The sequence below is a fragment of the Panthera onca genome, chromosome B1 (assembly GCF_046562875.1).
Source record: "Panthera onca isolate mPanOnc1 chromosome B1, mPanOnc1 haplotype 2, whole genome shotgun sequence".
NCBI lineage: Eukaryota > Metazoa > Chordata > Mammalia > Carnivora > Felidae > Panthera > Panthera onca.
The window spans coordinates 40,055,185-40,073,764 of NC_138342.1; the positions used below are offsets into that span (position 1 = coordinate 40,055,185).

General features: G+C 38.3%; 1 protein-coding gene across 8 annotated transcripts in view; it reads right to left on the reverse strand.

Annotated features, from left to right (window-relative positions):
* The window catches only part of CORIN (corin, serine peptidase), a 253,425-nt gene that overhangs the window by 147,014 nt on the left and 87,831 nt on the right, over positions 1-18,580 (reverse strand). For all 8 annotated transcript variants that reach the window (XM_078446147.2, XM_078446148.2, XM_078446144.2 and 5 more), the window contains exon 5: positions 10,998-11,179. In XM_078446147.2, coding sequence (XP_078302273.2) covers positions 10,998-11,179 — 182 coding nt within the window. The remainder of the gene's footprint in view (positions 1-10,997; positions 11,180-18,580) is intronic.

An 18,580-nucleotide genomic window follows, 5' to 3' on the forward strand; every position in this document is an offset into this window, starting at 1 on the left:
TAAATGAAACATCTACATATGAAGGAAAGAAAATGTTTCCTTAGTTTAAATTTGAATAATTTAAAACTGTAAATGTAGGAAAATTTGAAGTTCTAAGAAAACCCCATTTTATTTGACTCTTCATTGTAATGAAAAGTTCCTGGCTAGCTCTTAGTAACTTCATGATGCTATCTATAATCAAACTTTTGCCAGTGTCTCTGGCAAAACACTGACACTACCTCAGAGAAATAGTATTGCATTATTTATCCCAGATGAATCCACAAGTCAACAGGAGAAATTCAGAGTGTAAGTTTTACCAAGATCCCAAAACTACGCTTTTGCTGCTACTGGGCTGAAATGGTTGCTCTCAGGGACCAGAGCTAAAAAAGGCAAGTAAGACATGAGGAAAAGGAAAAGCGCAAGGAAAAAAATAAATAGCTGAAGTTCTTTCATGGCCAGGGAGATTTCTCTAGACCTACAGAAATACCATTTAAAAAAGGCTTTTCATATGTGATCACAGAGAAGGTAGAGTAAAGGATTAGTCAGAAAGCTCAGAATGATTGATGGGCCTTGACCTTTAGCCCCTGAGTTCTCACAACTCAACTACGGAAACGCACACAAGTGTTTATTTTGAAACCTCTGAAGAACACTTCCCACAGAGCTGTCATTTAGCACATGACTTACTTTACAGGATGTAGCATCGCTAAAAGACAGAAAGGACGAGACAACCGTGTATCCTTCTATATGACAACAAAATATCTTCAGAGTGTTGACTGAAGGATGCTAAAATAAGAATGAAATTCACAGAGCTGTGCCTTGGGAAAAGCAGCTGTTACAAGTCATGGGTTTAGGTTCAATTCAGTCTGAAAAGACATTCAGAAAGCTCCTGTGAGTAGGGGGCTGTAACAGAGGGTAGTGCTCAAGGATTAATAATTGACTCTCGGGATAGTCCCACGATGGTGGACTACTGGGCAGATAATAGGGCCGGGGGCGGGGGGGGCTAGATTTAAAATAACCTTGAAATGATTTCCCTGACCCTTTGTTTCCTAATTAATTAAATGAAGATGATAATACCTCAGAGATCTACTCTGGAAGCAAGTGAGCTAACAGCTATGAAGCATTCTGGAAAGGAGAACGGGGTCCATAACGTAAGGGGGGGAAATTACTATTTTCTTGGGGCAAATTATTCACAAGTGGGAAAGAGAAGACTAAAATGGTAATTAACTTTTAATGACCCTTCATTTCATGGGTTGAATAGGAGCCTGATGCCCAACACAAATTCACAGGGCTGAATGCCTACAGAATAGCTTTTCTCTTCATCTTTGCAGGTGGGATCCTTCTCTTTTTCGGATACTCAGAATTCCTTTATGCAGTTGGCTCCCCTCTACTCCACTGACATTTAACCTGTGTCCCTTTGTAGTTTCTGTGTGACAGCATGTATAAATGTAGTCACTCATACTCTTCTTACATTGGTTCTCACATAAGGGTGGACCAGATTAGGCTTAATACTCCTTAAAAGTAGGAAGCATGGAAATTATTATCATTGATATTATTAAATACTTTGCAAAACATAAAACATTAAACCAAGGCTTCTCAAAAGCAGCCCTTTTGGTATTTGGGGCCACATGGTTCTTTTGTTGTGATGAGCTGTTTGTGCATCGTAGGAGGTTACACAGCATACCTGGTCGCTACTCACTAGATGCTGGTACCAACTCCTTTCTGTATGTAGAGCTGTAACAACCAAAATGTCTACAGAAGTTGCCAAATGTTCCTCAGTGGGGCTACAAAGTGACTCTTGGTTGAGAACTCCTGCACTAAATGGGTATAAACTAATATTATGATTATTGTGATTACTTTTATTTTTTCAGATTCCCTGGATGATGCTCAAAACAGAGCAGGTACTCAACTGGTATTTGTCAAATAAATGAAAAAATGAGAAAAGGACTTCATTAGTTGTATTTACAAGTGGCCCTATAGCATAAACCCTTATATGATTAAGACTATATTATATAACAAAGACTTTTCTAGTTGGCATTCATATTCTTAGTACGTGAACACATATTTAGTAACCATGTGTGTGTACGCTAGAAATTATGTTCTTAGGCACACACAAAGATCATAGCTAGCAGTAGCTCTCTCCCTAGGACATGTATCATGAACATATCTAGGATTGCTACATCCTATTTATCCATTAAGCACGAGACAGAACAACTATTTTAAATTCTAGGAAAATATTGCATCAAACACTTTTTTATCAGGTTTATTTTCAGAGAATTAATTCTACGCAGAGAAAATATTACAACAAGAATTCTAAAAAGACTATGACAAGCAGAGGATCTCAGATCCTCGTAGGAAATTTCTGTCTCTTTAAACATATGTTTTTGGATATAAATGCTTCATCAAACTTCTAAGGTACTTTTTGAGATTAGAAAACTTATATTTTCTGATATCTGGAGAACCTATCTATATTCAGTGGCATTTCAGTCTGAGCTATTAAATAATACTGATAATCTTACTTTGATTTTCAAGAAACGCTTTAACCATCAGCGTTAAGGAATACTGATGATGTTTTGATTCTTAAATTTTCTCTATGGATTCTTAAATCCTGTACCAATGGGCTACATTTTCCAAATGACTTCTAATAAAGACAACTAATAAAGTGTTCTTATCAAAACAGGGGCAAATGTAGCTAAACAAGATAAGATGTGAGGGACTTCTCTTTCAGATACACTCACTTATCATTCTTGTGGTTTATTGCTATATACCGTCTTTTGGATGGAAACCCAGCTTAACATCAGACCTCTACTAAACGTTGTGTTAAAAAAAATAAAATAAAACAAACTTCTACTCCTGGCTTCAGTGTAGTAACTTCCAGCAGGTCTATGCCCTCATCAAGTAAAGCTGGAAAAGCCAGATAAAACAGAAGAAACATCTGTGTCAAGGCATCTTATAGCTCTCGAGACTGTTAGGACGTGAGTGGCCAAGATCCTGGAGAGAAAATAACTGTAGAACAAAGAGTGTACATTCTGTGGATATATTTTCCCCTTATGGAACTTTCCAGTTATTGGCATGGTGCTATAAACTGAGAATCTGGACACAGCACCTCTGCAAAGAGGCAGAGAAACCAGTAGAGATCTTGTCATTCCCACAGGTATAGAGAGACAAAAGTTAGAGTTTGGATACTGCCAAAGGGATGAGGTATTAAGGGGCCATGTATGTGGTGAGAAAGGAGACAGAGACAAGTAGGCCTATCACTTGGAAGGATTTTCCCCTTTCATTTTCCACAAAGAGCAAGAGGCTAAAGACCTCTGCAACATAAAATGGAAATTCCAGCAATCTTATTGTTCTGAGAAGGGAAAAATAGAATTTGGGATTGCCCAAGGAGGAACAGAACACAGTAAAAACCCAGTTTCTCATTTGGGACCACAGGCGAAGTGCACCCTCAGACTTAGGACAAACCAGAGGTAGGTAGATGGAGCCTTATTAAAACAGCAAAGTCAGTCAGTCTCTGTTGGATCCAGGTGATCTGTTCCACTATGTGTCTAGCCCTCAAGAAAGGTCTTGTTGCCCCAACTGTCAGCCAACAGTCTTTATCTCCTTCAGATTTTGCTCCAACCGCAGAGAGCTGCCTCACCCAAAGGTACACCCTACCCAGAAAGGACCACAGCAATGACTGAGATGGGGATGTAAAGAACCAGCTATTTGGGCCTAATATGGAACACCTTTCTCAGATCATATATACTCCAGAGCTTCGCATGGATTTAGCAAGAGACTTTGATGGGCCTGGATCAAATTTCAATTTCTTCTTCTGGTCAATCCTGTTTACTCTCCCTCCTTTACACAAGTGCTGATGCCTAATGAATATCCTGTACAACAAACTCCATCTCAATGACTGCTTCTGAAAAACTCAACTTGTTTGTGACAGTCTCAGGAGTGATCCAAGAGAGCATGTTGTAACATAGGGTTATTGATCTGGATTACTCACTGCTGTGAAAGTGTTGTCATTCCTGGTAGTTAGGGCAGACATTGCCCGACACAATCAGGCAGTCCAATTGTTAAAACCCTCATCAGAGGTGAATTGGAATAATGTACCTATGCAAAGGAATGCACTGAATGGGGTTTGAGAAGTGAAAAAAAAAAAAAGTAACTATAAGGACAGTGAACTGGATGTCTTACTGCTAAGCATCAATGACCTAGAAAACAATAACTCAAAGCTACAGATAATTGTAACTCATGTGTGAAAGCCAAAAAGCCTCTGCAGTAGCTTAGAAAGAGGCTCTTACAACACCGTAGCTGGAGAGTCTAGAAAACTGAGGACTAAGCCCAAGAATTAATAGTCAGAATGTTCAAGCTCTACTGAAGGATAAGCAGCTAATGAAAGCAGATCTTTTTGGCCATGTAAAGCCTGAATTAGGGAGGAAAGAAAGAAAGAAAGAAAGAAAGAAAGAAAGAAAGAAAGAAAGAAAATGAATGCTGACACTTGGAATAAGAACAGCTGGGAATATCCCTCTGATGTCTTACCTCTAGCTGACATTGAGGCTCTACATAAGCAGGAATTGAAGGCTAAGGCAGAGTTGCAAATCGCCAGTGTGTTTAAGTCCTACCACAATATACACACAGAACCCATTGGAAAAGGGTGGGAGACTTATTGGTTCAAGGCATTTAAAAAAATATCTCTCCAATCAACAACTCACCACTGAGCTGCTATCTGGGTAAAACTTTCAATGGCCAGACATGACAAAGAATACAAATGTTACAATACAAAGTTAGTTTAGGGAAATCACTAAACAAGTAACTAGTAACAACACCAACTAGTAACAACAACAAATCCTGGGGAGAGGGAAATTTTGATTTGAAGAGTTGTACATTATATTATTTAAAATATCCAGTTTTCAACAACAGCAACAAAATATGACAAAGAGACAGGAAAGTGTGACTGATATGTAAGGAAAAAAAACAGTCAATAGAAACTGTCACCGAGGAGGCTCAGATATTGGACTTACTAGACAAATAATTTATATCAGCTATGTTAAATATATTCAAAGAATTAGAGAAACCCATTTCAAAAGAACTAAAGTATAATAACAATGTTTCAACAAATAGAGCATTAACAAAGAGATATAAATTAGTTTTTTCTTAAAAAAAATGAACCAAATAGAAATTCAGTAGTTGAAAAGTACAACAATAAAACGAAAATTTCACCAGAGATGCTTAACAAGCAGGGTTGTGGGATCGAGCCCCATGTTGGGCTTTGCACTGGACATGAAACCTGCTTAAGATTCTTTCTCTCTACCCTTCTCTCCAGCTCACTCTCTCTCTCTCTCTCTAAAAAAAAAAAAAAAGAAAAAAGAAAAAAGAAAAAAAAAACAAATAGCACAACAGAAGATGTAGATCCTCTCTTATCAGTAATTACATTAAATGTAAATGAATTGAACACTATAGTCAAAAGGCAAGGATTTGCCTAGTGCATAAAAAACACTATTCAACTATATGTTCAACTCATATTCAGAGACACAAATAGGTTGAAAGTTAAAAAATTAAAAATTTGAGGGGAGACTAGATGGCTCAGTCAGTTAAGCCTCTGACTCTTGATTTGCTCAGGTCATGATCTCACGGTTCATAAGTTTGAGTCCTGCATTGGGCTCTGCACTGATAGTGCAGAGCCTGCCAGCCTGCCTGGGATTCTCTCTCTCTCTCTCTCTCTCTCTCTCTGACCCCCTCCCACTCAGGCTCAGTCTTTCTCTCAAAAATTAATAAATAAAAATATTAAAAAAAAGAAAAATTTGAGATGCATACATGCTTACATATATTTTGCTGTTGTTAGATGTAATGTTCTACAGATGGCTAGTAAATCAAGTTGGCTTATATTGTTTTTCAATTCTTCTTCCTTATAGATCTTCCACCTAGTTTTTCTATCCACTATTGAAAGGGGAGTATTAACTATTATCTATTTTTCCCTTTAATTCTATAAGTTTTTGCTTCATATATTTCTGAGGTTAGGTATATTTCTATAAGTTTTTGCTTCATATATTTCTGAGGTGAGGTATATTTCATTAGGTTATGGCTTCTTGATGCATTGATTCTTGTATCATTTTTAAATGTCCTTCTTTGCTTCCAGTAATAATCTTACTGCAAAGCTATAATAATCAATACAGTGGATACTCACATAAGAATAGACATATCAATAAATGGAATAGAATTGAGATTTCATACATAAACCCATACATCTGTGGCCAATTGATTTTTGACAAGGATACCAAGTCCATTCAATGGTGAAAGAATTGTCTCTTCAATAGTTGGTCCTGAGATAACTGGATGAGGTTAGACCCCTACCTCATACCATATATGAACATTAATTCAAAATGAATTGATGACCTACATATGAGAGCTAAAATCTTAAAACTCTTAGAAGGAAACAGGAGTAAATATTAGCAACCTTGGGTTAGACTACAACTTTCTAGACATGACATTAAAAGCAGAAGTGACAAAAGATAGGTAAGTTGAACTTCCTTCAAAGTTAAAAAAAAAAAAAAAAACTTATGTGCTTCAAAGGACACAACCAAGAAAAGTCACTTGAGGGGTGCCTGGGTGGCTCAGTTAAGCATCCAACTCTTGACTTTGACTCAGGTCATGATCTCATGGTTGTGAAATCCAGCCCTGCATCAGGCTCCATGTTGACAGCATGGAGCCTGCTTAGGATTCTCTCTCTCCCTCTCTCTCTGCCCCTCTCATGCTTGTGCTCTCTCTAGCTCTTTCTCAAAATAAATAAATAATCATTAAAAAAAAAAAGAAAAGTCACTTGAAAATCACTTGGAGAAAAAAAAAAAGAAACAGGAAAATCATTTGAAAAGACACTCCACAGAACATACGAAAATATTTGCAAATAATATATCTGATAATGGGCTTGTATCCAGAGTGGATGAAGAATTCTTACAATTCAACAATTTATTTTATTTTTGTATTATTTTTTTAATGTTTATTCATTTTTTTTAAATTTTTTTTTAACGTTTATTTATCTTTGAGACAGAGAGAGACAGAGCGTGAACAGGGGAGGGTCAGAGAGAGGGAGACACAGAATCTGAAACAGGCTCCAGGCTCTGAGCTGTCAGCACAGAGCCTGACGCAGGGCTCGAACCCACGGACCGCGAGATCATGACCTGAGCTGAAGTCGGCCGCTTAACCCACTGAGCCACCCAGGCGCCCCTAATGTTTATTCATTTTTGAGAGACAGAGAGAGAGAGACAGAGCATGAGTGGGGAAGGGGCAGAGAGAGAAGCAGACACAGAATCTGAAGCAGGCTCCAGGCTCCGAGCTGTCAGCACAAAGCCTGACACGGGGCTCGAACTCACAAACCGGGAGATCATGACCTGAGCCGAAGTCGGGTGCTCAACCGACTGAGCCACCCAGGCACCCCTAATTCAACAATTTAAAGACAAATTACCTAATTTTAAAATGGACCTCATATTTGAAAATATATTTCTAAAAAGACATATAAATGGCTAACAAGCTCATGAAATGTTGAATTAACTCCATAATTAGTCATTAGCAACATGTAAAACAAAACCACAATGAGATATCGCTTCCGACCCACCAGGATGGTTACAATCAAAAAGGATAAAAAGTGTTGGTGAGGATGTGGAGAAACTGGAACCCTTCTACACTGCTGGTGAGACTGGCATTTCCTCAAAGTGTTAAACGGTTATTACTAGTCACAGCAATTCTACTCCAAGATACATACCCAAGGGAATTGAAAACATATTCACATAAAACTTGCACATGAAAGTCCACTGTAGCATCATCATTCATAATAAACAAAAAGTAGAAACAACCTAAATGTTCCTCAATTGATGTATGGATTTTAAAAAAAATAGTATAATCGGGTGCCTGGGTGGCTCAGATGGTTAAGCACCGGACTTCGGTTCAGGTCATGATCTCACAGATTGTGGGTTCAAGCCCCGCGTCAGGCTCTGTGCTGACAGCTCAGAGCCTGGAACCTGCTTCGGTTTCTGTGTCTCCCTCTCTCTGCCCCTCCCCCACTTGCCCTCTGTCTCTCTCTCTCAAAAATAAATAAAAACTAAAAAAAAATGTTTAAATAGTATGTTCATACAAAGTAATAGTAATTGACAATAAAAATGCATGAAGTACTGATACATACTGCAACATGGATAAACCTTGAAAACTGCTAAATGAAGGCAGCAAATCACCAGAGGTCCCATATCGTCTGATTCCATTTATGCAAAATGGTCAAAATAGGCAAATCCATAGAATCAGAAAGTAGATTAGTGGTTTCCAGGGAGTAGGAGAGGAGAAAATGGCACTACTGATAATGCGTATGGGGTTTCTTTTTGGGGTGATAAAAATATTTTGGAGTTAGATGGCTGTGATGGTTGCACAACTCTCCAAGTATACAAAAAAACAGTTAATTATACATGTTAGAGAGTGAATGTTATGGCATATGCATTATATATCACTAAATATTATGTTTTTAACATAATATACAGAAAATTGTATCATCTCACAAGTGTAGAAAATGCATTTGATAAAATTCAAAAACTACTCATGATTTTTTTTTTTTAAGTTTATTTATTTTTGACAGAGACAGAGTGCGAGCATGAGCTGGGGAGGGGCAGAGGGAGAGGGAGACACAGAATCCAAAGCAGGCTCCAGGCTCTAAGCTGTCAGCACAGAGCCCAACGCGGGGCTTGAACCCACGAACTGTGAGATCATGACCTGGGCCGAAGTTGGACGCTTAACCGACTGAGCTACCCAGGTGCCCCAACTATTCATGATTTAAAAAAAAAAAAAAAAAAACCTTAGCAAACCAGAAATAGAAAGGACTTCCTTAATCTGACACAGATATTCATAAAGTCTTTCTGCGAACATTATAATTAAAGGTGAAATATTGAAACCTTTCTCTGACAGAGGAAAAACAGAAAGCATAATGATTAGAAAGGAGAAAATAAACTGCCATTTGTAGATGACATAATGTGTACTTAGAAAATCCAAATGAGAGTTATAAAAATCAATATGTGATTTATTTGTACACAAACAGAAAAAAAATTTTTTTGAGTTTCTATTTACAATGACATCAAAAATATCAAATACCCATGAATAAATCTAAGGGAAGATGTGTAATATCTTTCTGGTTGAAATTACCAAACATTTTTGAGAAAATTTAAGGAGTAAGTCGTTAAAATACTTAATTAAAGATTACAATAGTATATCATTTTGATGGTTTGGAGGCCTCAATGTTGTAAAGCAATTCTCCCCAGTTTGATTTATGGATTTAATACAATCCCAATTCAAAACAAAACAAAAGAAAACAAAAGGCATTTGTAGCAACTGCAAGGTGATTTGAAAATTTACATAAAATGGAAGGGCCAAGAATAGGCAAACCGTCTTTAAGAAGAAAAAAGCTGAAAGACTTACACTATTAAATTTAAAGACTTATTATAAAATGACAGTAGTCCAGACAGAGTGGTATTGGCTTAATTCTATGTCAAATGGAGGGTCTAGATATATATGTACATATAATCAATCACTTGACTGATAACAAAGGTGACATTACAGTGCAGAGGGGAAAGACAGTACTCCAAATAAATAAAGGGCAGTGGGGTCAATTAAATATATGTGCAGGAAAAAAAAAAAAGTTAATCCATAGCTCACACCATATACAAAAATTAGTTCCAGAATATTTTAGGTATAAACATTAACACTGAAACAATAAAGCTCCAAGAAGAAAACATGGGGGGTGGGGTGGGGGAAAGCTTCTATGTTTTGATGTAGGCAAAGATGTCTTATATAAGATATCAAAAATGAATCACAAAAGAAAGGGTTGATAATATGAACCCATTAAAATTACAACCTTCTATTCCACAATAGACACTAATAAGAAAAGCAAGCCAACCAAGTGGGAGACAGTCACAATACATATTCCCAAGAGTTGACATATCCAGAATGCATAACGAAATGCAAATCAAGAACAAAAAGGGAGACTTCCCAATCAAAGATTGGACAAAACACTTGGACAGACACTTCACAAAAAGGAATATTCACATAACTAAAAGCTTCAGAAAAATCAATCTAACTCATCAGGAAAATGCAACTTAAAACCACAAAAGATCACAGCACCATGAGAATTGCTAAAATGAAAAAGACAGCAACAAGTCCTGGGGAGGATTTGGGGCAACTGCAACTTTCAAACATAGCTGGTAGGAGGATGAATTGGTACAACCACTTTAAAAAACTCTGCTGAATAAACCTATGAGCATGTTCAAAGGCATGTACAAGAATAGTCATGGCGTCACTATTCATAATAGCTAGAAACAACTCAAACATTTATCAACAACTGAATAGAAAAAATATATTGGGATATAACCATATATTAGAATACTAGACAACAATGAGAATGAAGGAACCACAAAGGTGAAAACATAATGAATCTCTCAAACATAATGTTGAGCAAATGAAGCTAGATACAAAAGGAGTCCATCCTGCTCAATTCCAATGACATGAATCTCAAAAGTAGGCAAGCCTATGTAAGATGGCAGAAGTCACCTTAGATTGCTTCTCTCAGAAGAGAGGTTTCTTTTGGGTTTCTTTCAGACGACTGAAAGGGGGCTTGAGAGATTTTCTGGGATGCTGGACCTGTTGTGATTTGCTTCTTCCACTTACCTAATATTTTCAAGGTTAATCCGTGTTGTAGCATGTATCAGTACTTCGTGCATTTTTACTGTCAATTACTATTCCACTGTATGAATATACTATTTTTTTTTTAAATCCATACATTAGTTGAAAAACATTTGGGTTGTTTCCACTTTTGGGTTACTATAAGCAATGCCACTTATGAACATTTATGTATAAGTTTGGTGTGATCTATTTCTTAATCTGGGTGCTGCTTATAAGGATCTGATCACTTTCATAAAATGTATTGAAGTATATATTATTTGTATACGTGCTTGTATGAATAGCATTTTTCAATAAAATTTTTTTTAATGAAATGAAACACAGACACCTACATTGCTTTCCTTTTTCCTGTTGTGGTGAGAAGCAAATCCTGCTGACGTTGCTGCTTTCGTTTTGGACTCTAAACTGGGAGCATGTGAGGAAATCCGGCCAGGAGGCATTCACCATCCCTAGGACTGATTCACAGCCCTCTTTTGCAGCCTCACAGAAGGACCTACAGGGCAGGAGTCCATGACTAGAAGGAAAGAAAAGATGAAAATTAATGTTTTTATAGACTACTTCCTGAAATAACAATGAAATTAAAGAAAAGCTGGCCGCCAGTGCTGAGATACCATCTTAATCTATATTTAGTGTAGTCAACAATTTAATTTTCCACATTAAGTCCTAAAACAAGGATTTCAGCCACCCTATTATCATGATTCTAGGGACAAGAAGCTAGTTCCATAACATATCAGGTCACTATCTCTTGTAGAAGTATTATCCCAAATGATTTTTTTCCCTCAATTTCGTGTGCTGAGGTAAAACTGTCCAAAAAAAAAAAAAAAAAAAAAGAAAAAAGGAGCTCTAGTTAATCTCAAATGGAGTAAATTAACATAGAAATGAAGGCCCCAAATTGGAAAAGCAGAAGTAGGTCACAAAATGGGTTAATCTCATTTCTTCATCTTCCCTTTGAGAAATTAAAAGTATCTTTGAGAGGCAGACAGAAAGCTGTGCCTTAACCTCCACAGCCTCCCCAGAAAAAAAGCAGAGACAAGTGGAAACTCAGTTATTTATCTACAGTAAGAAACTATTTATCTTCGGTTTTTAAAGTTATTTATCTTCTCAGATTTCTCTTTTATCTTTGGCAAAACAGAAAAATGCAAACAACTGTCTGCTGTTGGTAAGGGTAATGATGCTCTGGGAGCCTGTCTCTACTCAACCGCCAGGCGATCGAACACTTCTGGATCAGAATGCTACAACATGAAGGCCAGGGACTTGTTCCCTTCCAGACACAGGTGGCATTTCCTACTTTGCAGCAATAAAATGTATCTATCTCTCGGGGCGCCTGGGTGGCTCAGTCGGTTAAGCGGCCGACTTCGGCTCAAGTCATGATCTCGCGGTCCGTGGGTTTGAGCCCCGCGTCGGGCTCTGTGCTGACAGCTCAGAGCCTGGAGCCTGTTTCAGATTCTGTGTCTCCCTCTCTCTGACCCTCTCCCATTCATGCTCTGTCTCTCTCTGTCTCAAAAATAAATAAACGTTAAAAAAAAAATTGTTTTTTAAATGTATCTATCTCTCACCCTGGCTGGTGATCAGGCTAAGCCATTTCAAGTGGTTTTAAGGAAACTGGGGAAAAAAATACACATGTCAGTCAAGGCAAAGCACACACTGTGGCAACCTTAAACAATATCTGGTTCAAACCCTTATTGGAGATAGGCCTAAGAAGATTCTGGGACACGCTCAAGAGCACAATCTTCTTAATGGCAGAAGCAGGAAGAGAATCCAGGTGTTTGGAATTTCAGTTCATGCTCCATCTACTCTTCCATATTGTCTATTCTCACATAAGGATGGAATAATTCAGCTTTAAAAATCCTTTGATGAAACAAGAACATTAAAATTCCCCATTGATACTTCTATGGATTGCAGAAACATAATGGGATATACCAGCCACTGATAGAGTGATAGAGTCTGATAGAATCTATAAAAGAATCTCAGGAGAGAGATCTTATTATTTATAAAAATATGGGGGCGCCTGGGTGACTCAGTCAGTTGAGTGTCCGACTCTTGATTTTTGGCTCAGGTCATGACATCACGGTTGGTTCGTGAGTTCAAGACCCATTTTGGATTCTGTGCTAACAGCACGGAGCCTACTTGGGATTCTCCCTCTCTCTCTGACCCTCCCTTGCTCAAACTCTCTCTGTCTCCCCCCAAATAAATAAACTTTAAAAAGAACAATAAAAGTATGGAAACGGGGTCCTCAACAATTACACTCAGATGCAAATGCTTTTGGCCTTCCTCTCAGGAATTTGCCTTAAAACTGAGTATCTTTTAGGGGCGCCTGGGTGGCTCAGTCGGTTAAGCCTCCGACTTCAGCTCAGGTCACGATCTCATGGTCCGTGAGTTCGAGCCCCGCGTCGGGCTCTGGGCTGATGGCTCAGAGCCTAGAGCCTGCTTCCTATTCTGTGTCTCCCTCTCTCTCTGCCCCTCCCCCGTTCATGCTCTCTCTCTGTCTCAAAAATAAACGTTAAAAAAAAATTAAAAAAAAATACTGAGTATCTTTTAGAATCCTGATCTCCATATAATTATCTACCTACATTAAAATGTAACTAAATTTATTAATGAAGATGCAGAAAGAGAGGCTTTGCATTTGAAAGATTAGGTTTGGGACATACAATTATGAATCGGTTCAGGCAAGTTTCTTGGTATAAAGAAGACACTTGACTGCCATTGTGAAATACATTAGATGTTTATAGGACTTGAGAAAGCATCACTTAAATAGCATTTTAAATCATATTCCAGAGAAGTTAGAGACTGTATTTTCTCAAATAAGACCGAAGGACATGGTTGAGGAAATCTGGAAAACGCAGAATTCTTATGCAATTCCTTTGCGACACTTTGCTAGGTTCTGTTCTAAGTGCTTCATGTGCATTAACTCATTCGTTTCTCATTATGGCCCCAAATATACAAATAAAAAAGTTGAAGCACAGGAAAAATAAGAAGAGACTTGCCCAAGATCACTGAGGTAGTGAGTATCAGAGCCAAGATTCAGAACCAGGTAGATTGATCCCAGGACACGCTCAGTTAAACTCTATTTATGTGAGTCTATACTTCAAGAACGCATGTTCCAAAAGCACCACTCAAGGTTAGTTCAAAACTTGATACAGGCTCCAGACCACCACAATAAAGTGAAGTCACAACAAAGCAAATCAAATGCATTTTTTGGTTTCCCATTGCATTTATAAAAGTTATGTTAACACTACACTGTAGTCTATTCAGTGTGCAATAGCATCATGTCTAAAAAAGTGGTGTACATACCTTAATTAAAAAAATACTTTATTGCTAAAAAATGCTACTCCTCATCTGAGCTTTCAGCGAGTTATAATCTTTCTGCTGGGGTGCAGGGTCTTGCTGCCGACTCATCAGGGTGGTGGTTGCTGAAGGTCGGGGTGGCTGTAGCAATTTCTTAAAATAAGACAACAATGAAGTTTGCCTCATCCACGGATTCTTCCTTTCATGAACAATTTCTCTGTAGCACATGATGCTGTGTGATAGCATCTTACCCACAGTAGAACTTTCAAAATTGGAATCAATCTTCTCAAACCTTGCTGCTGCTTTATAAACTAAGCTTATGTAGTATTCTAAATTCTTGTTGTCATTTCAATAATTTTCACAGCATCTTCCCAGGAGTAGATTCCAACTCCAGATACCACTTTCTTTGCTCATCCATAAGAAGCAGCCCGTCGTCTGTTCATGTTTTGTCCTGAGATTGCAGCAATTCGGTCACATCCTCAGGCCCCACTTGTCGTTCTAGTTCTCTTACTATTTCCACCACATTTGCAGTGACTTCCTCCACTGAAGTCCTGAACCCCTCCCAGTTATCCATGAGGCTCGGAATCAACTTCTTTCAAGCTCCTCTTAATGTTAATATTTTGGCCACTTCCCATGAATCACAAATGTCTTTGAGGCATTTGAATGGTTAATCCGATCCAGAAGGTTTTGATTTACTCTTCCCGGATCCATCAAAGGAATCACTATCTATGGCAGCTATAGCCTTACAAAACACATATCTTAAATAGTAAAGACTTGAAAATTAAAATTATTCCTTGACCCATGGGCTACAGAATGGATGCTGTGTTAACAGGCATGAAAACAACATTAACCTCATTGTTCACCTCCATCAGAGCTCTTGGGTGACCAGGTGCATTGTCAATGAGCAGCAATATTTTGAAAGATTTTTTTTTTCTGAGCAGTAAATCATGGTTGTAAACAGATGTGCTATTATCCAGGCTTTGCATTCCATTTATAGAGCACAAGTAGAGTAGATTTGGCATAATTCATAAGGGCCCTAGAGATTTTGGAAGAGTGTAGAAACACTGCCTTCCATTTCAAGTCAACCACTGCCTTAGCCCCTAATAGAGTCAGCCTGTCCTTTAAAGTTTTGAAGCCAGGCCTTGACTTCTCCTCTCTAACTATGAAAGTCCTAGGTGGCATTTTCTTCCAATAGAAGGCTGTTTCATTTATGCTGAAAATCTGTTGTTTAGTGCAGCCACCTTCATTAAGTACCTAACCTAGATCTCTGGGTAACTTGCTGCAGTTTCTACGTCAGCACTTGCTGCCTCCCCTTGCACCTTTATGTTCTAGAGATGGCTTCTTTTCTTAAACCTCATGAACCAACTTCTGCTAGCCTCGCCCTTTTCTTTTGCAGCTTTTCCACTTCTCTCAGCCTTCACAGAATTGAAGAGAGTTAGGGCCTTGCTCTGGATGAGGCTTTGGCTCAAGGGAATGTTGTGGCTGGTTTGATCTTCTATCCAGACCACTCAAACTTTCTCCCTATCAGCAACAAGGCTGTTTAGCTTTCTTATCATTCATGTGTTCACGGGAGTAGCACTTTTAATTTCCTTAGCAATTTTCCTTTGCATTCACAATTTGGGTGTTTCGCACAAGAGGCCTAGCTTTCGGCCTCTCTTAGCTTCTGCTACACCTTCCTCACTGAGCTTAATCATTTGTAGCTTTTGATTTCACATGAGACACGTGGCTCTTCCTTTCACTTGAACACTTACAGGTCATTGTAGGGTTATTCATAGGCCTGATTTTAATATTGTTGCATCTCATGGAAAAGGGAGAACTGAGGAGAGGGAGAAAGACAGGGGAATGGCCAGCTTGTGGAGCAGTCAGAACCCACACAACACTTACTAAGTTCGTTCTCTTATATGGGTGTGGCTCATGACCCTCGAAAACAAATACAATAGTACATCAAAGATCACTGATCACAGATCATCATAACAAATATAGTAACAATAAAAAAATGTGAAATACTTCAAGAATTACCAAATGTGACATAGAGACATGAAGTGAGCAAATGCTGTTGGAAAAAATGGCGTTGATAGACTTGCTCAACACAGAGTTGCCACAAATCTCCAATTTGCAAAACATGAAACATCTGTGAAGCACAATAATGGAAAGTGCAATTAAACAAGTATGCTTGTATACACTTTCTGAGTAGACCAGCCGTATACACGGGGTTGGGCTCTCCCTTCACTCCACAAACTCCTAGTTAACCTGCAATGAATCGGTATTTGCCCAAGGGGCTCAGGAACACAAAGGAAGGGTAAAGTGATTCCTCTTTCTTTTCCAGGTGTGAGACAGCCCACACTCATGGTACAAGCAAGCCAGGCTTGTCTTCAGCATTCTTTCTTTGCCTTCTAGTTCCTGACCTTCCCAGTTTCTGACATGATCCTGGCCACCCTCCCTCCAGCGTCCCACTTAGATAACCGCCCCCCCACCCCAGACCATTACTCACTCTTAAACATGTCCTTCCCTTCCTACAATCAAAACTACATTCCTCAAATGATCAGATCCCAATTAGGCTGCCAAAGAAGAAAAGAGATGAAAATAGCACAGAGTAATTCATAATAACCGAGGGACACTTAACCTTCCCAAGGTTTTTGCATCATTAGAAGATGGTTGGAGCAAAGGAATCGCTAGTTGATGGAATGCCAGGTGCCATTTACCAAGGAAACATTCATCCAATAGAGTGGGGTGGGGGAGATCCATGCAAAGCTGTCGAACACGCAGGGCCCAATTCTCTCGAGAGGTTCACGGACTTTTCCTCACTTCTGAGCCCACGTATTTTTGGATGACTCAACATCTATTCTCAGAATCTTGTAGAAGAGCATTAAAATTTCACGCAAGCACCTAGCAGATTGTTTTCATGTTCTAAAGCTGAGTCTTACCTCAGATAAGACTGTTACGGACTCTGATCAAGATCATTTTCTGTAGGAAAGCATACGTCTACCACTCTAAAACTTCCACACAGCCACTCCTCACTGTCTGATCCTGGGCCAACAATTCACTCACACGAAGACTCACACTTTCCTCATTCGAAAAGCGAGGGGTTTGGAAGGGCTGGTTTCTCATGGTCCTTTTCCTACTAACATTCTATAAATCAAAATTCATTCTTTAACACAATACTTCTCAGAGGAGCAGTGCTAAGCCTACCAGCTTTGCTAAATTTCGAAAGGTAACAGAGATTTTTTTTTCCTTAAGATTTGTTCTGGGAATATATAGAGACATTAAAATACCATTAGGCCTTCCATTCTAAAAATAGGACTTAAGAAAAATGTCTAGAGTGTTTCCAAATAGCTCTCTTAAGAGGGGTAACCGACAGAGACCTGTTAGAGCAGGACATGTGAAATGGTGATGGGTATTTATAACAAGCAGCCCTTTTAAACAGGGAGCAAAATGAGGAGCCATTTGTTCTTGCTTTGCACGAAATCCAACTGCCTACAAGGGCTTGAAGTATTTGGCTTTTCATCACATGGAACAGTGTGGTGAGACAGGCCACACTATTTTGGATTAGGAGTGTCTATACCCAAGCAGTAAGCAGACTGACATCTGAAAACAGCGCACCGCACAGGCGAAGAGTCAGATTTGGCTATCGGAATACTATTTTAGCACGGGCGATTATTTTAAATTGATGTGGGAAGCACATTTGGTGTTGTGCCCAAGTCCCTAACACATTTCAACTAAAGTTCAAGCAGAAAACCTGTTGCATCACCTCTGTAACTATTTGTTGAAACAAAGACATATAAAGAAATACATAAATAATTCCACTATATAATGATAGTGAAGCTTTTATTTTCATGAGCAGGGACATTCTAAAATAATTTACCTAAAAAATGGGAGATTTTACCAATATAATTTTTAGTGAATTTATCTACCAAAATTGTTAGCTTTATTAACAGTTTTTTAATTTTTTTTTTATTGTGCCCTTTAACCAACATCTCATGTCTCCCCAAATCTATACATGTTATTTACAAAAAAAAAAAAGTTCTGATAAAGAGATAAATTTTAAAGTTCCTGAACAAGGTCACAAAGTAAGCTTATATAGCTATGGGTTTTAAATTTGACAAATCATTTATTTTTTCAATTTTTTTACTTTGACCTACTTTTTGACTTACAGACAAGTTATAGGAATATTACAAAAAGTTTCCATATATCCTTCATCCAGGCTCCCCCAAGGCAAACATCTTATATAACTACAGTATAATCATCAGAACCAGAAAATTAATATTGGTACAATACCTTTAACGAAGAACTCTTTTCAAATCTTCCCAAGACCTCCATTCGGGATCTCACATTGCATTTTGTTGCCACTTTTTATTTTTGGCAAAAAAACCAACCTTTCAATATATTAGAAGAGCTTAGGATTTAAAACTCTTTTACCATTTAAAAAAAAAAAAGAGTCTCTGTGACAGGCAGACTCTAAGATGGTCCCTAATGATCCTCACCTCCTGTTATTCATGCCTGTGTAAGCCCCTCCCTCCCCTTGAGACTCTTCTTGCAACCAATACAAGGTAATGGGATGTCATTCCATCATTACGGTACATAAGATTATGACTTCTCTATTGCTAGCACACTCTGCCTTATTGGATTTGGT